The 24,740-nt window shown below is 43.4% G+C and overlaps 1 protein-coding gene across 3 annotated transcripts in view; it reads right to left on the bottom strand.

The window, feature by feature from the left end:
* Positions 1–24,740, bottom strand: part of LOC147740932 (uncharacterized) — a 366,615-nt gene that overhangs the window by 50,467 nt on the left and 291,408 nt on the right. For all 3 annotated transcript variants that reach the window (XM_086936088.1, XM_086936083.1, XM_086936085.1), the window contains exon 10: positions 7,360–7,491. In XM_086936088.1, the coding sequence (XP_086792214.1) occupies positions 7,360–7,491 (132 nt within the window). The remainder of the gene's footprint in view (positions 1–7,359; positions 7,492–24,740) is intronic.

Raw genomic sequence — 24,740 nt, 5'->3', positions numbered from 1 at the left:
AAAATCCGCGAATTCTCGCGAATTTGCGGATTTTTTTTTTTTGTGTTTGCGCGGGTTTCTGCCAGTTCGCGAGGGTTTTGTACAATGTCGTAAATTGCGAACTTACCTGTCGAGTCGCAAGTTTCGCGAACTTGTTGTTTCTACGTGTCCAGCCTGTTTGGGACACTCTTCTTCATCACTGCCACTCTCTGTCACCACTGCCACTCTCTGACTACTCATGCCACCCTCTGGCCCACCAATGCCACCCTCTGTTTCATCACAGCATCCTCTGGTTGTCCAGTCAGTGTACATTATTATGGCAACGCAAGCACACCTTCCCTGCCTCAAGTGACCTGAATTAATTTGGGGCTGATTAATGTGTCACAGAATATTTTTTTAGCTGGCACCTGCTTCCTTAGTGCTTCCTGATTAGTGATCTTTTGCACTTGCTAAGTGCTTTCATTGTTGCAAAATTAGTTACAACGCCTGCCCTGCCCCAACTGACAATAATGAATTAGGGGCTGATTAATGGATTTGAACTTCCAGCCTGGCTCCTGCTTGTCTCCCTTAGCTGTAATTCAGGACCTTTGTGGCATATGTGTAACTATTCTGAGGTTCAGAGCAGGGTCACATAATAGTTGCAACTGGCAACTGAACTCTGGAGGGGCCCCTCAGGAAGCACTACAGGAAATGGCTACTAATGATGAGCCTGAACTTTTGAACCTGGTAAGTAGTTTCAGTTTTGCTAAGATCGTATTTCTGCAATTTTGCACTTATTCGCGGGGCGCGAACTCACGCGAACAGTGCGAACAGTGCGAGCAAAATCCGCTGCTCGCGGATTTGCGGATTTTGCGGGAGATTCGCAAATCTCGCGGATTGCGAATTTACCGAAAATCCGCAAAATCCGCGAGCGAAACGGATTTTCCTCCCATGCTTACTCTGAAGTATCATTAGTAATCCTAATCAGCTGGATATCATTATGGCTAGTCCCTATACTTTTGATTGTAAGTTTAAGGGATTGTCGGACCCAAATTGTGAGACCCCCCATCGGTCTCCCTTTTGGACCCTTTATTGCTGGCACAGAAAAATTTAAATATCCCAGCACAAAAACAGGTTCACATGCCCAAGTCTCCTGGAATATGCATATGTCATATAAACTAACAAAACCAAGCCAGTCCCCACAATCTAATTTAGAACACAGCCCGGCCAGATTCCAAGAAATTAGGTTCCCCGCCCCAGTCAAAGAGCCAGCTTGCACTTCAGGAGTAAAGTTCTGGATACTAGGCTCACCTGCTACTATCACTGCAGGACTTATCTGGGCTACATTGCTTATGGCACTCTAATCAGTTGGAGCTGGTACTGTGAAAATTTTGCCCCCAGGAAGTCAATCACATTCATTCAAATTAGAGAGAGCTGAGAACCTATTCTCCAGATTTAGTCCCCACTCAGTGGATTGGGCAACCCTCCCCCCCTTGGTTGAAACCACATTCCACTTTGTTCTTAGTGTACACCGGTTAGGACCCCTCCAGTGGATCTTCGCTGTGGTGGTAGAAGGTTGGGCAGTATGTTGGTTAATACATCAGGGTCTGAGAAATTCAGAACAACACAATCACCCCTAAATCTTTTTGGACTACTTCCAATCCACTCCACCTTCCTGGCCATAACTAATTCTTCTGCCAGCTGTTGCTTACCCCAGGGAGTAATCACCATATTGTTAGTCAGCCAATGTAGGGCCTTGGACAACAGGGATGAGGTAGTTTCTTCCTGACCTGGAGCCAATGTGGGGACGTTAGCTAGAACAAGGACTAGAGGAGAAGCCTCAACTATGAGCTCAACCGAGCCTTTCACAGGAACCGTAACCGTGGGTACAACTGGGGGGGCAGCTTCCCCCTGCTCTCCATCCGCTGTGGCTACCCGAGGAGCCACCGGTTGATTGAACAAGGGAAAAACTCCACCACCACCCTCAGATCTAGAGGTTCCCTTCTTCAGCTCAACTCTATTTGCGACATCGTCAGGCAATTTTTCTACTTCAACTAGAGTTTTATTCAATAGGTCCCCTAATCGGTTAACCTCACTAGTGTGCTTCTCTATCCTGCCTACCAACGGCTTTACAATGCCCTTAATCTTTGTGTCTATCATACCCAACAGCTTCTTAAATTGCTCATTAGTCAAAGACATGCAAACTTCATCAATTGACCCTTCTTCCTCCACCACAACAATATTACTAGGTGGAGAAACAGGCTTTTTCCGGCTTGATCGAAGCCCTCCACGCTTAGGCTGGCCCTTTCTTAAGCCTCTGGTGGTACGCGGCGCAGGCACTGTGGTTTTCCTTAATTGTATGTAAACCAACCTCCTCCTCATTATCGCTATCTTCTGCTACGCAGTTAAACTGAGCCAAACTGACATTATCAGCAGGGTCAAATATTGCAGCAATACTACTACTGTTGTCTGAATCAGGGAGTTGGGCCAGGTCAGGTGCCGGCAAAGTGGATTGAGGGGATTTAGGAGATACACCTAACCCAAGTGAGGATCTCCTCTCGCTTTTGATTTTAGCAACTACCTGAACTAGGTAGTTGTCCATGGTATTTTTTGCCGGGGATAGCTTTTTACTAGACATAGCTCACCGGTTTACAATATCCTCACAAATACACTGTGTAGATGCGAGGACAACGAATAGCACAGACCCTCAAAACAGCTTAGCCACAGTTCCTACAAAGACTATAACAAATAGTGTCCAGGGTTGGCCTCAATCAATGTCAAAGTCTCACCTTGAACTTACGGACAGAGTAACTGGCCCAGTCCAGTCTCTCCCAGTCTCGGACTGTCTTAGACTGTCCGCCCTTAGTCTGGGCTTCGTCCGGCGCGTCCCGCGTGCGTCCTCGCGGGACGAGGGACCTGCCGGTTCTTTATGTGCCTCCTGGCGTGCTGGTTACTGGCGTCAATTCCCCCTGGAGGCTGCTGGGAATTGTAGTTCGACCGGCGGAGCCAAGCACGGCCGGTCGATTTCAGGAATGATATGGCGGAGCCAAGCCCGGCCGCTGGTCACGAAGGTCAGGAGCCTCAAGGAGTCTGGCAGCAGAGGTTAGTAGAAGGACGGGGAACTCGGCCCCTGCCGGTGCTTTATGCGCCTCCTGGCGCACTGGTTACTGGCGTCAATTCCCCCTGGAGGCTGCTGGGAATTGTAGTTCGACCGGCGGAGCCAAGCCCGGCCGGTCGATTTCAGGAATGATATGGCGGAGCCAAGCCCGGCTGCTGGTCACGAAGGTCAGGAGCCTCAAGGAGGCTGGCAGCAGAGGTTAGTAGAAGGACGGGGAAATCGGCTCCTGCTGGTGCTTTATGCGCCTCCTGGCGCGCTGGTTACTGGCGTCAATTCCCCCTGGAGGCTGCTGGGAATTGTACTTTGACCTGCGGAGCCAAGCCCGGCCGGTCGATTTCAGGAATGATATGGCGGAGCCAAGCCCGGCCACTGGTCACGAATGTCAGGAGCCTCAAGGAGTCTGGCAGCAGAGGTTAGTAGAAGGACGGGGAACTCGGCCCCTGCCGGTGCTCTATGCGCCTCCTGGCGCGCTGGTTACTGGCGTCAATTCCCCCTGGAGGCTGCTGGGAATTGTAGTTCGACCGGTGGAGCCAAGCCCAGCCGGTCGATTTCAGGAATGATATGGCGGAGCCAAGCCCGGCCGCTGGTCACGAAGGTCAGGAGCCTCAAGGAGTCTGGCTGTAGAGGTTAGTAGAAGGACGGGTAACTCGGCCCCTGCCGGTGCTTTATGCGCCTCCTGGCACGCTGGTTACTGGCGTCAATTCCCCCTGGAGGCTGCTGGGAATTGTAGTTCGACCGGCGGAGCCAAGCCCGGCCAGTCGATTTCAGGAATGATATGGCGAAGCCAAGCCCGGCCACTGGTCACGAAGGTCAGGAGCCTCAAGGAGTCTGGCAGCAGAGGTTAGTAAAAGGACCATTGATCATGATACATTCTGTGTGGGGCAGGGTATAGAGACAAAATATCGACTCCAAAATATCGACTGGACATAATATCGAGTTTTTAATATAGACTGGACAAAATATCGACTGGACATAATATCGACTACAAAAATATCGTTTTTCAGGTAAGTGAAGTAATATCGACTGTATAAAATATAGATAGCAAAAATATCGATTTTTTAATAATATATAATATTTTATAGTGTATTTTTATGTAATAATATGTGTGAATAGTGTGTATTAATGTTATAAAATATTTTATTACATGAATTTTGTTTTTATAATAATTGCGTAATGTAATTCTGTAGCGGGTTGTGGGTTTATAGGGGAATAGGGTGGGAAGTAATTTAATAATAATTAATTAATTAATATATGTTTGTTAATATTTTTAATTAATAACTAATTGATAATTAATTAATATTAATCAGTTAATTAATTAATATAATTTTGAACATATTTTGTATTAGTAAATAATTGTTAATTAATTAATTGTAATTAGTTAATTACATTAATTAGAGTACATTTTTAATATATATAATTTTGTGTAATTTTTAAGTAATTAATTTTGAAAAAATAATATTAATTATTAAAATAATTACAGCTAATGTTCTAATATATTTACTTTATTGTTATTGTTAATTAATAATTAATTGCTAATTAAATAATATTGATACATTTTGGGTAAAGGAGCATTTTTAGGGTTCAGGGTCAGTTTTCAGTTCATGGGTAAAGGGGTATTTTTAGGGTTCAGGGTCAGTTTTCAGTTCATGGGTAAAGGGGTATTTTTAGGGTTCAGGGTCAGTTTTCAGTTCATGGGTAAAGGGGTATTTTTAGGGTTCAGGGTCAGTTTTCAGTTCATGGGTAAAGGGGTATTTTTAGGGTTCAGGGTCAGTTTTCAGTTCATGGGTAAAGGGGTATTTTTAGGGTTCAGGGTCAGTTTTCAGTTCATGGGTAAAGGGGCATTTTTAGGGTTCAGGGTCAGTTTTCAGTTTTTGGGTAAAGGGGCATTTTTAGGGTTCAGGGTCAGTTTTCAGTTTTTGGGTAAAGGGGTATTTTTAGGGTTCAGGGTCAGTTTTGGGTTTTTGGGTAAAGGGGTATTTTTAGGGTTCAGGGTCAGTTTTGGGTTTTTGGGTAAAGGGGTATTTTTAGGGTTCAGGGTCAGTTTTGGGTTTTTGGGTAAAGGGGTATTTTTAGGGTTCAGGGTCAACAAATAAGATTTTAAAAAATTATTTTTATTATTTTCATTTATTATTTAATTATTATAATTTAATTTAAGTCGTTTTAAGTATATTTTAGTAATTAAAATTTAATATTAATTTAATTTAACACTGTTTTTAATAAAGTCGATATTTTTTACATCTATATTTTTGTTAACGATATTTTGTACTCGATATTTTTGTACTTACCTGTTTGTAGATACAAACTCGATATTTTGACTGTCGATATTTTGTCCACGATATTTTGGCAACTCGATATTTTGTCCGTCGATATTATTTCAGTGATCCGTGGGGCAGGTTTAGTTCATGGTAGATGACAGCCGCCCAATGCAACAGGTAAGGAGAGACAGCAGACAGTTCCATGTTGACAAGAAGCTCAAGACTATTTCGTACAGTTGTATTAGAAGTTCACCTTCTAAGAAGGCTGCTAGGAGTACCAACGGACAGAGCGGTGCTCCATTGTCCTGAGCTGCTTGCCAGGTGAGGAGAAACACGTTCCCCTTGAGTCTAAGCTGGACCTCTTCCAACTAACAAGGAGGAATACCAGAAGTGAACAGGTGACATTTACCATTTACCATTGTTGTTCACTATTGTTTTTTTAGTTCATCACGTAAGAGCAGTAGTAATTAAGTTTATGGGTCCTGAAGAAGCGGCAGGTACCATTTTGGACCTTTAAATGTCCACAGAAACATGTCGGCCAGATAACCCAGTCAGAAGTTATTTGTTTGAACCATCTGACTTTTTTGCACTCTGTTGTTTTTATTGTTGGAAGTGCACGACTCCAGAACAAAGTTATATTGTGTACACTATCCAATTTTATCACAGACACATTTCTTTATCACTATTCACAAATCACATTTGCACTGCTTTCAGTTACCAACAAACAACATCCACCCATCATCCTGTATAAATAACACCATCAAAAACAACTATCTCCTAGTAACATCTTTGGAGATGGTAAATACGGACTACCTACTGTGAAGTAAACCAAATGATGAATAGGGCGGTACAGGAAGAGTAACTGATGGACATTTTTTCACAAAGGGTAAATGTCCAGTAATCTGCTTTAATTTGAAGCATATATATAGTCATATTTACACACATATAGTTTTCCCTTCGTCTTAGACCCACAGTTATTCTTTGTGTTTTCGGTAAATACAGAATACCTTTAAGAAAGCAATTTTGTGCATGTATGTGCGCTACATGTGCACACATGCACAATTCAGGGGTGCAACAGGGTGTCAATGTGACACCCTGCCACCCTTAAATATGCTCCCCCTATTACTGATTCGGTATTTACCGAATCAGTAATAGTGAATGGCTTCCGATTCTGGAGGCCCATAGGAATGAATGGGAAGGTATTCCTTATTATCGATTCAGTAAATACTGAATCAGTAATAACGAATATTACCGAATCGGTAAAATTTACCGATTGTTTACCTACATTCTATTTACTGATTCTTAAATACCGAATCGGTAAAATTAGGTATTTAGGAAGTAAGCAGAATCATCTGTGTCCTGGAAACTTTTTAAACTTGCAGATCTAGGCCACAGACACCACATGTCGAAATGACTGTGCCAGAGCAATATGGGCGGGGCAGGGTGTAGTGATCTAACTGAGGGAGGTAAGTGTGGAAACAATAGGTTTAATGTCTGTTCATCTCCACAGCTTCCAGGAAACACAATAACTGTCCTCCCAGTATTCAAACCTACACACTCCATCACCATGACAGTGATATCATAGAGATAAAACTAAGAGAATAGACTACTACACAGGGGTCTCAGTTGAACAGGTGCATCTAGAGCAGCTAGTGCCTGGCAGTACTCTGAATGCTTTTCTGTGTTTATCAATAAATAATTGTCTGTAGTTATGTTGCCTTAGAAGACCTGGTCAAAGATATCTACAAAGTATCAGAAAGTTAATTAGCTTTTATTCGTTACTATTACCCAAACATATTTAGAAACATACATCCTTTACAACGATCTGTAACAAAGGGCACTTACACCAAAATTAAAGTAACTTCTAACTTTTCCAGCGCTAGATTAGGAAGGTTTTGCATTTAAAACAGTTTGTATATCTAATGGCCCACTGTTAAATACAAGCTTGAAAACCTTTATCCGTGATCTGCAATTAATCTGTTGGTTGTGCCAAATGTGTGGGCTTTCTGTCTACCCACCCTCTCTCACCTTCATTACAGGTTGGTCCTGTGTAACCGTTGTAACAAAAGCATTTGCCAAGCAAACAATAGCCGTTATAGCAGTTGTACCAGAAGCAGCCATTTGTAGAAGGAATGCTTGATGGAGTAGTAATGGTAATACCTGGAAAATTGACATAAGGGAAAGTGCAGGAGTTAAGTGGCGATATGAAATGATGAGAAATCCACAACTTCTATGTATTTTATTTGGAATTATAATATAAAACTATTGCAGGTACTCCTCCCTGCTGGCAACTCCCAGCAGCTGACTAGGTGTAGAACTCCACAGATGAACACAATAATAATATTCCAACATGCATATATACTTAGCACAAGCTAAACACATAATGAAAATAGACTACATATTACACATACCAAAATAAAGAAAAACTAAATATGATGCTGGAAAAATTAAGTAACTTCAAAATATAATTGTTTACATTTCTCAAGGCGTGCTTTCCATTTTGGATTTGTAAATCGTTTTCAACATTTGAACAAGGCAAGATGGTATTTTGACATCTCTATCAAGATCCAAACCCAATCATTATTTACTACCATTGAATGTTCTTTCACTTTAATGTTTTGAACTGGCAAAGAAGCGTATTTTCACATTTTCGAATTAAACCTTTTTTTACTTATTCTAACCCAATCTACAACACACAGTTTAGTGATACTCTTCTGTAAATTAGCATACTGTCCTGCACTCTCTTCCTCAGATCGACCTCTCTTTCCAGCTTGACAACATACTTATCACCACAATTTATTTGTATCCCGTTCCACCAGTCCATTCCTCCTTGGATGGTGCAAAGAGGGCTTAAAATGCTTCATCCTTTGAGAATCTAAATATTTTGCCATTTCTATTGAAGTTTTTCGTGTACCATTACCTGTTATCAACTCAAATGGAAGCCTTCTCTTAACAACATCAGTATCAGTATTGTTAACAATCCTGATCTCTGGCCATAAGACATAATCAATCAAAAAGGCTTATTTGGGCGTAGTACCTAACTTGATGTCAAAATCTGATTCATTCCTTGAAGTAACTGGAGTCAGATGGACAACTTGAAACTCATCACTTTTAGGATACAAAAATAAAAATCACATTCTACTCTTTCCACAGCTTTGTCAACTAGAGGCCGCCAACTGTCTTGCCTAATTCTATGTTTCATATCCCTAGACCTATATGGTCTTTATGAGCAAGATTAAGCACACTGCTCCACAATGACATTGGTGCCACTGGTAAATCAGCACATCATAACAACTTGTTAGAGTAACTCAACTCTTGAGCAATTTGAAGAAAAGGTTGAATATCAGGAAACATTATTTGGAACCAAACGATAGTGCAGAAAGTTAGCAGTGGTCAAAATATTTTGCACATCCCATAAAAAAGCCTGATTAAATGTAATGTAAATGTATAGGCATTTATATAGCGCACTACTTACCCGTAGGGTCCCAAGGCGCTTCGACTGCTGCGAAACCCTTCCTGGCTTCCCTGAGAGATGGTCACTTAATGGGTATCTCCAGGGTGAGACCAGGCATCCCCGGCGGTCTGGTGGGGCCGTTAGTGAAGATGAGGCAAGCTAATGCCCAGAGTTGCCGAGTGTGATCGCTGATCAGAGTGGGCACCGAGGTGAGAGAATTATCGAGTCCGCTGACCCTGGTCCAGAAACCTGCCATCACATTAGTATGTCATCACAAATGTTGAATACCCCCCCCCCATAAGTAAATCAAGTGCTTCTGACAGTGTGCGTAACCCTGATACCTATAGGGTGTGGCATATGTTGTTACTCCAAGATGAGTTACAATCAAACACAAGTTTACAGCGCGACACTGAGGCACTATAAAACAAAAAATAAAAACATAGACCAATATTTCCAATAGTTTGATTCACAGCAGCACAGCAAGCCTTCCTGTTGCGCTGCCATGCAACAAAAGAAAAGGACAGGAATGCACCATATCTCCAGGATATGCAGAAGCGGCTTGTGCAGGTAATCCCGGTGGGACAAGGTGGGGGCTGGGAGGAGGGGTGGGTGAAAGTCAACATACAATGGGACAGGGAATGTAAAATAAATAAATAAATAAAAACCACTTACCTTGCGCTTGCCACATTGCCGATGCGGCAAGCGCAAGGTAAGGGGTTTAATTTATTTAGTTATTTTACATTCCCTATCCTGTCATATGTCACTTTCACCCCCCACTCCACTGCACTTCCTGCAGATGCCGCTACTGAAGATATGGGGCATTCCTGTCCTTTTCCCCTGCACTCACGCACATGTGCTACAACGTGTCAAAGCTGGCACCCTTGCGCCATGATGCAAGGGTTTCTGCATTTTTGCCTTGATCAGGGAGGGACACCTTCCTGCATGAAAACAATCACAAGAGGTATTTCCCTATTTCTATGTTTGTGGCAGAATGCAGCACACATAGAAAACAAAGAAATGAGGAAAAATAAAGGTATTTATCCTCATTGCGTCTCTGTTAAACCTCCTCCGGTGGGTCACATGTTTCTGACGCATTTCCTGGTTTTCAAAACCTTGTAAATCTGAGAATGTGTCGGGTTCCATGGATTTTGCATGGGAACACGTACAGCAACACCCATGGAACGCCCTTTCACGCACAGTAAAGCGTGAAAAAGGCCAATATATTTTTTACTTTATTAGGCCCACTTGAAATGTTTTATTTATTTTTTAGAACTCATGTTAGTCACTAAAACTCCACATTGGTTTATCATCTTGGTGAACTTCCATGACACATGTGGGAGTAGTTGCAAGATTTTTGGTATGTTATGTTGTTTTATGGGAATAACCACATATAGATTTGAATATTTAACATGCCAGGATGGAATATGGTGTAGCTATTGGAGTTATCAGTGCATGTAGCACACTCGATCTGATGCTTCATTGGTTTTGTACACAGGAGCCACGATCATTGTTCTTTGACTAGGTGACAAGCACTTTACTTTTGATTCCGTGACACACAGGACCACCATATAGAAAATACATAGCTTTGAAAATCTTTTATACAGAATTATGTTAAAATTCAAACCCCGCTGCCTGGGAATCATATTTGACCTTGGCCAATCATTCTTCTGGAAGGGCACTCCAGTTTACTTTTAAGTAAGCCTGGGCGGTGAACTGCACTCTGTTTGCGGAGTTTTCGTAGTTTTCTGCACTTTGCACTCAGCGGAGTTCGTGGAGTGCAGAAAACTCCGCTCCGCGATGTGCAGTGGAGTATTTTCTGCAATGGTGAACGGTAAGATCGCGAAAGGTAGGTTCATGAGCGTGAGCTGCCGCTCAGGTAGAATTTCTACCTGATTGGCAGGAATACCACCACAAACTGCAGTTTGCACTGCAGTCTGCCACTCGCTGAACTTTGTGGAGTTTTTTTGTAACTTTGCGTAGCAAAACTCAGCGAACTACGCCCAGGCCTACTTTTAAGCTCTTTTAGGTGGGTACTAGATTTCCCCGAAGACATTATGCAATTTCCATTATTTACTACTGCCCACGAAAGAAAGTATCCGCCCAGACAATTTTACAATTCTGCTTTTTCTAATTTGTTTAGACATCTTTGCAGCACATGTTTGGCTCCAAAAAATCCTGAAAATACAAAACTTCAGTAGGTGCTGATCGGCATAGCTCTACTTAAACAATAAATAGCCCTGAGGTATGTTACATAGTTGATTGTTATTAGAATCAGTTTTTAGATTACACAAAGGCTTATTATTTTGAGCTGAATGGGATTGAACTGATTTTGATTCTTCGTTTGTATGTGTTTATTCATTCATGATTTGTACTTTTGTAGGGTAGTCTCTCAAATTAGTTTTCTTATCTACTGAAAGGTATGATTTTATCTTGTGCTTTCATATGTTTTAACTGTATTATTTTAAAATTTGTTTGCTAATAATTGAATAAAGATTTGATTGTTTTGTAATTCTCTGAGCCTATTCAAAGTCGCTTACATTGGATTAAACAAAAGAATATATAGCTACAGTTTAAGATTTATATTGCCCTGAACAACTAGAGAGAGTGAGGATCAACATATGCTCGTCCTTCTCCCCATTGAACTAATAATAAACAGCGAGAATGAACTAGAAATTAAACTGCATCAAGAATCCTTTAAGTAATTCTTCTATGAGAAAGCAAAAAAACATTTGGGGGCATATATACAAAGCAGTGGTGAAGCATGTTGTTAGCCTGCAAGAATATGGTGCAGCCTTGCACTTCCCTGTGCACTGGCGCTAAATTTAGCCATCTAGCACCAACGCAGGCACCCTTGCACCATAGTGCCAGTGTGCCAGCGCTGAGGGGAAGATTGTTTCTTTATGTTTAAAATGCTTTATTGAAGTAATAATCGAAGTAAAACATCAATACATGGTCTAAAAACAAGAAGGATGGAAGGTAAAGACAAAATATATTTAACAATGAAGTTAAAAAAACATCCTCGAAAGGTAAAGCCTGTACAAAGAGTAAATGCATTTTAACTTTTTAAGTTAAGAAAAGAAAGAGGGAAAGAAGAGAAAGAGGAAAGAGGGAGAGAGGAGGGGAAGAAGAATACAGCTGAGGATTAGAATAAAGAAGAATGAAAAGAAAGAAATACCATTATAAATTACAACAAGATACAGGTTGGTATCATATGTACAAGCAAAATCAATTGGCAAGCCTGGAAAGAATGGATGTTAGTGGTAACTACAACAAGTCCTTTTTTTCAGCAAATAAGTAGAGGAAGCATGAGCCCGGTCAAGTCTATGATGATGACAAAGCCAATTCCACCCAGCTTGAAACTACATTTTCGAGGTGTCCTTCCAATTAGTAGTGATAATCTGAAAGGAAATGGCTAAAAACAAATCAATAAATGTACCCACATTGCTCTGGACTTTCTAAATAGGAGAAGAACTACCCAAACATATGTGCATGCTATCAAAAGACACATTAGTTGATAAAATGTCATTCAATTTGGATCATATACGGGACAACAAAGCTTTAACCATAGGATAATGAAAAAACATGTGAAAAAAATCACTACTCTCATGGGAATAAGACCAGCATTTTCGGGAATCTAATAGTTTAAATCTGTGTAAGTCAGTCGGGGTAAAAAAAGTCTATTATAAAAATAATATAAAGTCTGGGTTGTACTAGCTGAGGGTGAGGTAGCGTGAATTGTTTCATGTTTATTTGTTTTTCAAAAATATATTTTGACAAATCTATGATACAAAGGATTAACATTGTGAAACAGGGTAAAAGCACATTGAAAAGGCTGTGTGACCATTTACACCAAATACAATACTAATGACCTCACTATTAAGGAAACAGATGCATGTTTTAAATCATCTTATAGATGAGATCACATATAACATTACTGTTACAACTATGAATACAGTCCATTTATCTACTGAGTATGTGTTGTTGTTTGATTACATTTTGCTTTAGGGGTTGTTATATAGTAGTGTAAATATAACATGGTCTTAAACATTGCATTTGGTGTGCGAGTTACATATTGTATGGCTGTTGTGTGACTTTTGGATTGTGGTCCTAACCATGAATGGCGCTTTTCAGTGGGTTAGTTGTTCTAATTTGTAAACATAGCTGATCTTTAACTATGGCTTTTTAAAGGGAATTTAAAAGTTTTTTTTTTATAAAACATATTATAATGTGTTATAACCAAAGCTAAACATAACTTCCTTTTAGGGTTTGGTTTATATCAGCAAATGTTTGGGTTTCTTTTGATCAAATGCCACATGCAACAGTTCTCTGCACCCAACCAGCCATGGGCAGCTAGCCCCATTGGGCATGTCCTTCTGCTGAGCCTGGTGGGAGCTAGCCACAGGAATTCGCCTATTGATAGGCCTTGCACAAACTGTCTTTGGGTAATCGACCCACCTTATGCATTACCCTTTGATTGGGAAGACGACCTTTCCCACCATCCTCACCAGGTGGACAACCCCTCTGCATGCTGACTTTGGCCGTGTTCAGTTGAGGTTTGCTGCATGTGACCGAGCCCTGTGCCCAATTTGCAGTTTGAAACCTTCTTCTGTTGGGTAAGGCCTTCAGATGAAGGTAGCAAGGTTTGGTTGCAGTCCCCCTTTGTGTCATTGATTGCCATCCCTGTCTTTGCATGGCCGTTGGCTCTGAACATGCAGTGTTTGGCCATGGCCCGTCTAGGGCGAAATCCCATGTGTGTCCACAATAGTTGGCTACTTAATACTTTAATTTCCCTCTGGAGCGCTCTGGGGGAAAGCTGCCACCGCAGGGGAGGACCAGAGACACGATCCCGGTGCCGTGAGGGGAACGGCGGAAAACTCACTTTTGCCAGCAACCCGACCGCCGCGAGGGCAAGGGACTACATCCCCCAGGTGCCCCGGCGACGTCAGCGGAGCGCCCGGAGGCGCGGGACAAAGGCGGGAGAGCCGAGCGCTGTTGTGAGCGCTCTGGGGGAAAGCTGCCACAGCAGGGGAGGACCAGAGACACGATCCCGGTGCCGTGAGGGGAACGGCGGAAAACTCACTTTTGCCAGCAACCCGACCGCCGCGAGGGCAAGGGACTACATCCCCCAGGTGCCCCGGCGGTCGGGTGACGTCAGCGGAGCGCCCGGAGGCGCGGGACAAAGGCGGGAGAACCTCTCGCACCGCGAGTCCCGCGCGGGAGCGGCCGGGCGAAGCCCGGGCAAAGGGCGGGCCCTCTACGGCCCTCATCGGACAGAGGAGGACGGGGACGGGCCACCCCATTTGCATGTTCTGAGGTAATTCACTGACTTGAATTTCCATATCTATGCCTAAATCCAAATCAGGGGATATGCCCACTAAAATCCCGGATGACATTTTCGCTCAGTCTCCATCTAGTTTCCCATGGCTGGACGACTTAAATAGCCTGTGCAAGGTTAAATATGTTCCAGCCGCACTCCCCCCCACGCTAAAATCCTGTGGCCTATCACCATTTCCAAAGGAGCTGAAATCTCTTCCTGATACTAATCTTACACCATCTAGGGTTACGCCTGCCAAAAGGAAGACTGTTGGGAGCAAAGACAATGGGAGTTCTACTAAATCTCTAACACCTAATAAACCTCCTCCAAGTCCTATTCCACCTTTAAATAACTCTTCCTCTACTATCCCACCTGGTGTCAATCTAGAGGCCTTATCATCTTCTTCCCAGCAGGCCCTTCTGTCTATGATCGAGCAATTGCTTAAATCCTTAATACACCCCTTGATGGTCAAAATCACCACGCTGGGAAATAAGCTCACGGGGTTGGAGAACTCCATTGAATCTCTCTTGAAACCCCCAGCCCACGCTGTAACAACTGACTGCTCGTCAACAACCGCCCCCTCAAATTTCCCAATTATGACTACCCCTTATGAAGCGGCGCCTATCCAATTGCCACCCTCCACCTCCTCATTGCCTATCAACCCCAAAGTCCCACCGAAATTGACAACTCCACGCCACATTCCATCTAAACATGTGCGCACCACCCACCTACACTTACCTCCAGAAGCTGCACCTTTTGTAATTGTTCTCACGGGAGTCCCTGAACTACCAAAAGGCAAAGCCGAGAGACATAACGAACTTATGAACAAGGTCAAGTTCTGGCTATCAAAAAACAGACCTCTGCCTTACCACCTTGATGGCCGAATAATAAGTGTCCGGAGGGTGGGATGGCTTGGACCTCTTAAAAAAGACATCCAGGGGGATCTGATCCTGATACGGTTCAGGAGTAGACACATTGTGCCATACATGCAGACGTGGCGACTTCAAAATGGAGAAGGACTTATTTCCACCTGGAATTTACAAGACTTTTACCCCTACACGTCCTACACGCTTTCCCCTAGTACCCAGGGCAGTGATTACATCCCGGGGGGCAGAGGAACCCATTTAAGTAATGGCAGTAGTTTTTCAGTGGCTTTTAATTGTCCCAAACCGTTGTATAATAGTTTTCTGTGTCATAATCATTAAGTCTTGTAGACTACTGTGTCCTACAACGTTGCCTAAAGGTCGTGTAAAGTGTGCCCAAGCCATTAACTGTGCAACTTAAAACTAAACTATTAGGAGATTATTTTAAAATGTTTTTAAAATGTATTGTAGTATTTGTCTGTATGCTTTTATGATTTTAAAACTTAAAATCGAATAAAGCTTTTTGATACTGATACTGATACTTTAATTTCCCAATTATTTTAACAGAATTCACGAATGCAGATAGTTTAGGTGAACCCACAATGAATATACTACTTTTTCATTTAAATGATGTCGATGTGGGTTTCCCTTTGGACCTTCCTTTCCCCAATGGTTCTGGGAGTCATAGGAGGTTTATCCTGCCCTCTGTGACTTTTTTCCCTTTTTTTTCATGACACAGTGCTCTGCGCATCATGTTGGGTAATAGAGGCCACAACAGAATTATTTCTGTGACAGCCACCTAATCAAAGAATCACGGATTTTCAATCGACATCTGGATTGAAAATCCTGAATGCAGAGAAGAGAAGTTATCTCATCTTCTTTTTAGATTCTCAAATAAATATTGTAGGTATCTTTAGAAGGAGAAATATCACTTTTGTGCCCACCCCCTCCTATTTTTAGGCCCACGTGTGATGGATCTGCGCGGGCCAACCTTGAGAACATTGCAGTACCAGAGTGCCAGACGAAAAAGGCGCTGCTGCCTCAGCGTGCACAGGAGGCATGGTGCGTGGCTCTGCGCCCTCATGGATGAACGCCGGCTTTCTCACAGATGAAACGGTGCTCTGTGGAAGGTCATGTGAAGGCTCGTTCGTGCCCTAGGAGCATTTCCAGAAGGCTGTCGATTACCCTGTGAGCTGCAGTTAACAGGAGCACGCGAGTACCTTGGATCAAGAATACGCTCGTATAGGCAGGGCTCGAGTCGGGGTACCACGCGGGTGGAAGGCGTACCCCCACTTATTCCGTCCCCCCTGCCAAACAGCTGAACTTAACTCTGGCCTCTCTGGGACGAGATTGGAGCTCAACATTTTTCTGACGTCCCTTCCTGTCGTGACGTCACTTCCGGTGACAGTGTCTACCCACTTCTCTTTTTAGGACTCGTGCCCTGCATATAGGTCAGACAAGCAGGTTGCTGCCATAATACCTGCACCCAGCTGGTCATAGGTATACATTGACAAGCTATTGAGTGTGCTGCTTGCATTCATTTTGACTCTCAGAGCTGAGAAATCAGCAGATATTGGCTTTTATAGCACCTGGGCATTTTATAGAGTCTGCTGTTACCATTAACATCTACTTTGAGCCACTGTTACCATCAGCTGTCTGCGCTAAGTACACTTGAAGCTAGTGCTGCTGGGGTGAAGGCATTAGGCCTCCTCTTTCAGCCGAAGACTGGGAGGTGGGCGCTAAAGTTGCCTGTCTATGCCGACTACCCAGCCTGAAACAAATTAGTGTGCTTGTGTAATGCAGGGGCGGCTGCTGCACTTCACCCCGGTGCCCTGCATTACATATCTCCAAGGGGCCAATCCAATCCTGCGTTCCTGTAGAGGCAGAAACAAAACGAAAGGAATCTAACAAATGTCTTTCCTGCTGTTTCTGTCTCTGCTGCAGTGTTTCCCTCCAGCCCTCGCTGCTGGTCTGGCTCCTCTCTCCAAGGGCGAATCTTCAGGGGGGTCTGTTTCGGGTGACCCCCATCCCGCAACCCAATTACACGTTGCATTTGGTCGGGTTCTATGGCCTTTATTAGGTCAGTTAGTTGGTACAATTAAAACGTTTGGGCAGCAGCGACTGGTATCTGGGCTAGCAGGCCTTTAAAAAATCCCAGACGTGGAGTTTTCCTTTTTGATGGCCCCGGAAGTGCTATACACTGTTTTGGTCTTCAGTATTTTGCCATTTTCATGGGTGTTGTCCTTTATACAACTCTGCACTTCACACCAAAAGTGGTGTTTAGATTTGTACCTAACAAGCAGATTAGTGAATATCGTGGGTTCTCACCAACATTTTTGTTTGCCTAGGATCACACAATTTTATAAAGTAGGGAAGCCAGGATTAGTCCCAGGTTTTCTGGTTTCACATTGTGCAGTTGACTAGAAATCAGAAAATCTGGGATTAATCCTGGCTTCCCCACTTTAACAAATTGTTTGATCCTACGCGATTGTTTATACTTTGCCTTCTTTTACTTCATTATCACATATTGCACCCGGATGCCTGCCAGGTGATAGCGCGCTCTACAAGTGTTGAAATAATAATAATATAAGAGAACCTTGCAATATTACTTCAGGATATTTGCTTTACAAAATCCTCCCTTGTTTGATTAAACATTTTAGTGAGCATGTATAATAGAAACCCAGGCTGCTCAAGAGGATGAACATAAGTTCAATATTGGCTTTGTTGTCAGTGTGGAGGGAAGAATTCATGTTTTTAAATTCACGTTTGAAAAATATCACTTTAAACAATAAAATGCTTATCAAAACACTGGTATAATCTGATGTAACAAGGATAAGCGGTTCTGCACGTTGATAAAAGAACATTTTTTTAATTGAGGGAGACTTTATATATTGTTTAGACTCTTGCTGCAAGATGTGTTTAAAAGTTAGTGTTGGTAAAGTTAAGAGGTGCAGGACACCCTAGTTACTTCTTTCTGTAACGTCCCTTAACCTTTAAATAAATGCTTGCATGTTTATTTAACATCTTTTTGATGTCAGTTCTCAGTAGAGTAGGGTTCAGCCTAGTGCTGCTGTTGATCTGGGGCCGCACGTCAAGGTCAGTGCTGTATAGCAGTATGTTAGTCCATAACCAGAAAGATAAAGCATACTAAAGACGGTGATACTGGTGGCCCTAAACATGGAATTTTTAGCCTACAGCAAACTCATTTGTGGGTCAGTCATGTGCCGTTGGCCCTTGCCTCTACTCACACTGTTCTCGTGTCAGGACTCAGAAAGGACACTGATGCAGGCAGAGATAGTCAGGGTCAAACCAGTTAGGTTCAGTGTGCTTCATAGCTACACTGATTTTCCTCTACCTGCCCCGACCACCCGAATAGGCAACTGTGGCTATTAGAGCATCACTGTTAGAAGCAAGGCAGAGCAATGAAAGCAGGGATTGCCCCAGGTTTAGCTGGTACTTGCTAGATGTTCAAGAAGTAGGGTGGGGGTTAGTGTTGTGGTTACTCAGTGGCCTAATGCATCCACTTAAAAAATGTGTGTTTGACCTCTTGGTCCCAGCTTTAATCCTTGGCGGTTCACTCTGCCTTTCATCCTTTTGAGGTCGATTAAATGAGTAACATTGACTTGGGTATTATACATCTTTCAGAAAGCATCAAAATATCTCATGGGATAAATGTACACTTTATTAATTAGTTCTCATCCAACATTGTGTGTGTGTGTGTGCATGCGGGTGTGTGTGGGTGTGTGTGTGTGTGTGTGTGTGTGGTTCTACTGCCAATTACCACTGATCATATTGGAACGCCTTTCTTTAATTCAGACCTCCTCCACTTGCTTTGCAAGGGCTTTACTATAGTGCAAGGAATGGGGTTTCTTGGCTTGGGATTGGTATCTTCAATCATTTTGCCACGCCCCACCTCACCCTGGTTTCATCTGTAAGCCCTTTAAATAATACCTTTGTCCACCGCCTCTCCTTTTTAGTTGGATACTCAATGGTGATTGTCGCTGAATCTGTGCATAATAGATGTGATTCATGTGCCATTTGTGCACCAGAAATTTCATATGCAACATTTGAAAGAGAATATTAAAAGGATCTGTAATACATGCAAGGGTATCAACAATATATTACAGATTGAAGCAATTTGTAATTATTCGCACCTCAAACAATTCTTGCGCCCTTTAAAGTGTCATTAGCCCTGCCCATTCTCCCATCTCCTAGCCCCGCCTTCTTGCCACGTCCCCTGGTCACAGCTCAATTTGCTGAGTACTTTAACTTTTTTAACCATTTAAAGCACTGCATAGAACCCCACTCTGATGATGCAAGACCTGCTTCCCCACACATCATGGATATGAGCACATCAGTAATAAGTGTAGCACCACCACTGGGGATCCTTCTGGAGGCAAGCAGCTGCCACCATATCCCTTATTTGCGGGCTTGAACATGAAGAAACGGCGCAAACACGCTAGCTCTAGAGTATTTCAGCAAAAGCAAATTCCTGAGAGGCGGGGAGAACTTGCTGTTGGAGAGATGGGTACAAGTGCAGCAGCGCACCCAGCTTCATTTACTACTGCTCTGGATGTCATGATTGAGGCCTCAACAACAGTCGAAGTACCAGGCAGGGTGTCTTCAGTGCAGCAGATTTTACCAGAAATTCTAAATATGCAGAAGGATGAAGCCCAACCAGACCCTACAAATGTATTGCTGCGACAGATCTTGATGGAGTTGAAAAATATGAAAATATCCCTAGAAGATGCGCACAAGAAAACTGAGTCACAGCTGTGTTCGAGCTTACATCATGTATTATAGAAGACAGCTTGCCATGTCAAGCAGTTCAGGTGAATAAACTACAAACTGATCTGGCCGAACTCCAAATTAAGGTCGGTAATGCAGGAAATTGGTCACAAAGATAGAATCTTTGCATTATAGGAGTACCTGAAGGACATGAAATCGGCCAATCGCTAGTTGCTGTAGTATCAGATCTTTTCTTCAAATATGTGTTTTCTGAAGCAGCAGCCCTGAATATTGATCTCACAATTTCATGGGCTCAACGTGTCCCAGCATTCCAGCATCCCAAAGCCAATTACCCTCGAACTATCATTGTAATCTTTGGCGACTTTAGAGTTAAGGAATGTCAGTCAGTCAGTCAAAACCACTTTATTCGATTAATTAAAATCATAAAAGTATACTAAAACATGTTAGGTACATAATAAAAACAGGATAAAAAGACAAATTAATACAATTAAATTCATGATAAACTTTAAAAATCCATTTTTCTCCCCTTTTTTTTCCTCTAATAAGAAGAAAACTATTGTACGATTCCCTTTCCATACAAAACCCCACAATCGGTAATTCATATACAAAATACAGTTTACAGAGGATATATTACAGCATTAAAAGTTCAATCTTAATCTCCTAATTCTTACAGCAGCTGTCAAGAAACTAGCAATACAGTACATAATGACAGGGGTTTCCAACATTAACAAAAATAGCAGTGCAGGTTTATACTGGGAAAAGACATCTCTTTCAGCAAAGGTTTGACATATCGCTTCCGGGGTTCAGAATACCAAGGGCAAAAAAATAGAAAATGCGCAGTATCCTGTACAGACTTATCATAACATTTGCAAGGAGTAGAGTCCTCTAACTTGCACCAAATTTTCATATCCCACAAGACCGTATGAATTTGATTGAATCGGAATTTTGTCAGTAACCATCTGTGGAAAAAGTTTGTTACCACTGACAAATAGGGCGCCATCTCCGAACTTGTAGTTATCATTACATAACTCCTCACAGAGAGTTTCCCAAGTTCCTCAGCCTCTCGTTCCGCGACACAGTACCTGCTGAAATTGGTCTTCACCCATACTAGATCTTCTTTGCATAGGATTTCTGGACTTCCAAAAATCTCAGGGCGTCCTAGCTTTACAGCCACATTCTCTACATATGACAACCACTGGATTTCCCTCACATGATCTAGTTTCATACAGTCTTTAATGATTTTATGGTTCAGACTAAGGTTCTGGTTTATCCAAAGTTTTATCCATAACACTATGGGTGCTAATTTTAGCATATCAGTGATAAATCCCACATCTAATTCAAGGTGTACGGGATAAGTCGCTGTTTGATGGGGCAAACCAAGCAATGACCGTAGGAATTTATTTTCTTCCACTTGGATGCAGTCTGTATTTGTGTATCCCCAAATTGCTGCCCCATATCGTGCAATAGATACTGATTTGGCTTTATAGATGGCCAGAATAGCCTCTGTGGGTTTCCCCCCGAGTCTTTTTGCGAACCCCAAGACTGCGGAAGCAGAACTTCTCACCACATTTGCCTTGGAAGTTAGCTGCCGTCCCCAGGTTCCTCTTTGGTCAAACACTACACCTAAGTAGGTGAAAATTTTTACACTGGAGATAACTTCCTTTCCACAATAAAATGTTTTTCCTTTGCTTTTGGGGCAACCCACTGACATAGTATGCGATTTGGCACTATTAATGACCAAGTCCTAATTGGACATAAAGGATACAAAAGAATCAAGGAGTTTTTGTAGGGCAATCGGGGTCCTGGCTATCAATACCGCATCGTCGGCATAGAGGAACACCGGAATTGGACTCCCCCCATGCACGGTATGTACTGAGTTACAGCTGTTAGGTTGGCCTCCAAGGAATTCACGTACAACGTGAACAGCATGGGGGCCAAAATACAGCCCGGGCGTACCCCTCGTCGGGACCTAAAGCTCGCCGTACACTTCCCGTCAGAGGTCATCCTGATGTAGGCATTTAGATCTTTATGCAGCTCCGCCAGGAAATGCACCAAAGAGGAATCAAGGCCCATAGTCAGGAGCATAGTCCACAGCTTTGATCTATTGACTAGATCAAAAGCTGTGGATAAGTCCATAAAGCCTAGGAATATAGATCCCCTTTTGGCCCTCGTGTACTTTGATATTATCATGTGAAGGTTAAGACATTGGTCCTCTGTGCTCCTCCCCGCTCTAAAGCCATACTGTACATCCGTCAGGATATCATTCCTGGTAGCCCAAGATGTTATTCTGGCTAGTACAACTTTTCCTAGGATCTTAACCGAGGAGTCCAATAATGAAATGGGCCTATAGCATCTTGGATCTCCCCTCTGGCCTTTTTTAAACACGGGAATTATAGTAGCTCTGGACCAAGATTTCGGGAATCCCACAACAGACGCAGCATTAAAAACTTTAGATAAAATATCTGCCCAATATAATGAGTTATATATTTAAGAACAAGGGGTGGTGATGGACAGAGTTTCTGAATTAAGCAGAATACTCTCACCCAGTCAAGAGATCAGGGCTTGATCCAACACCGTTTTTTAGCTCACTGCACCATCCCAGCTCAGAACCAGCTCAGAAGTGTGGAAGGGTATACTCAGACGTGAGTCCCTTGCTCATTGCACCATCAGGATTCAAGCAAGCCGGGCCGAAGACGGCTGTAATGCCAGAAACCGGCCCCCGGAAGCTTGTTTCCATCCAGTGAAAGAATTGGCTTGGTAGTTTGGTCTGCTCTGTTCCCATGATGCACTGGGCCAGGGACAGACTAATTTGCATATAGCCAGGTTCTGAGCTGGGATGGTGCAGTGAGCTAAAAAACGGTGTTGGATCAAGCCCTGATCTCTTGACTGGGTGAGAGTATTCTGCTTAATTCAGAAACTCTGTCCATCACCACCCCCTTTTGCTTAATTGTTTTGTCCACCATAAGCGTGGAAGGGTATACTCAGACGTGAGTCCCTTGCTCATTGCACCATCAGGATTCAAGCAAGCCGGGCCGAAGACGTCTGTAATGCCAGAAACCGGTCCCCGGAAGCTTGTTTACGTCCAGTGAAAGAATTGGCTTGGTAGTTTGGTCTGCTATGTTCCCATGATGCACTGGGCCAGGGACAGACTAATTTGCATATAGCCAGGTTCTGAGCTGGGATGGTGCAGTGAGCTAAAAAACGGTGTTGGATCAAGCCCTGATCTCTTGACTGGGTGAGAGTATTCGGCTTAATTCAGAAACTCTGTCCATCACCACCCCCTTTTGCTTAATTGTTTTGTCCACCATAAGCGTGGAAGGGTATACTCAGACGTGAGTCCCTTGCTCATTGCACCATCAGGATTCAAGCAAGCCGGGCCGAAGACGGCTGTAATGCCAGAAACCGGTCCCCGGAAGCTTGTTTCCGTCCAGTTAAAGAATAGGCTTGGTAGTTTGGTCTGCTCTGTTCCCATGATGCACTGGGCCAGGGACAGACTAATTTGCATATAGCCAGGTTCTGAGCTGGGATGGTGCAGTGAGCTAAAAAACGGTGTTGGATCAAGCCCTGATCTCTTGACTGGTTGAGAGTATTCTGCTTAATTCAGAAACTCTGTCCATCAACACCCCCTTTTGCTTGATTGTTTTGTCCACCTTAAGCGTGGAAGGGTACACTCAGACGTGAGTCCCTTGCTCATTGCACCATCAGGATTCAAGCAAGCCGGGCCGAAGACGGCTGTAATGCCAGAAACCGGTCCCCGGAAGCTTGTTTACGTCCAGTGAAAGAATTGGCTTGGTAGTTTGGTCTGCTCTGTTCCCATGATGCACTGGGCCAGGGACAGACTAATTTGCATATAGCCAGGTTCTGAGCTGGGATGGTGCAGTGAGCTAAAAAACGGTGTTGGATCAAGCCCTGATCTCTTGACTGGGTGAGAGTATTCTGCTTAATTCAGAAACTCTGTCCATCACCACCCCCTTTTGCTTAATTGTTTTGTCCACCATAAGCGTGGAAGGGTATACTCAGACGTGAGTCCCTTGATCATTGCACCATCAGGATTCAAGCAAGCCGGGCCAAAGACGGCTGTAATGCCAGAAACCGGTCCCCGGAAGCTTGTTTCCGTCCAGTGAAAGAATTGGCTTGGTAATTTGGTCTGCTCTGTTCCCATGATGCACTGGGCCAGGGACAGACTAATTTGCATATAGCCAGGTTCTGAGCTGGGATGGTGCAGTGAGCTAAAAAACGGTGTTGGACCAAGCCCTGATCTCTTGACTGGGTGAGAGTATTCTGCTTAATTCAGAAACTCTGTCCATCACCACCCCCTTTTGCTTAATTGTTTTGTCCACCTTAAGCGTGGAAGGGTATACGCAGACGTGAGTCCCTTGCTCATTGCACCATCAGGATTCAAGCAAGCCGGGCCGAAGACGGCTGTAATGCCAGAAACCGGTCCCCGGAAGCTTGTTTCCGTCCAGTGAAAGAATTGGCTTGGTAGTTTGGTCTGCTCTGTTCCCATGATGCACTGGGCCAGGGACAGACTAATTTGCATATAGCCAGGTTCTGAGCTGGGATGGTGCAGTGAGCTAAAAAACGGTGTTGTTGGATCAAGCCCTGATCTCTTGACTGGGTGAGAGTATTCTGCTTAATTCAGAAACTCTGTCCATCACCACCCCCTTTTGCTTAATTGTTTTGTCCACCATAAGCGTGGAAGGGTATACTCAGACGTGAGTCCCTTGCTCATTGCACCATCAGGAATCAAGCAAGCCGGGCCGAAGACGGCTGTAATGCCAGAAACCGGTCCCCGGAAGCTTGTTTCCGTCCAGTGAAAGAATTGGCTTGGTAGTTTGGTCTGCTCTGTTCCCATGATGCACTGGGCCAGGGACAGACTAATTTGCATATAGCCAGGTTCTGAGCTGGGATGGTGCAGTGAGCTAAAAAACGGTGTTGGATCAAGCCCTGATCTCTTGACTGGGTGAGAGTATTCTGCTTAATTCAGAAACTCTGTCCATCACCACCCCCTTTTGCTTAATTGTTTTGT

This window comes from Lissotriton vulgaris, chromosome 1_1, assembly GCF_964263255.1.
Source record: "Lissotriton vulgaris chromosome 1_1, aLisVul1.2, whole genome shotgun sequence".
Classification (NCBI taxonomy): Eukaryota; Metazoa; Chordata; class Amphibia; order Caudata; family Salamandridae; genus Lissotriton; species Lissotriton vulgaris.
Note: the sequence above shows the minus strand (reverse complement) of the source record. Positions and strands in the feature narration are given on the sequence as shown.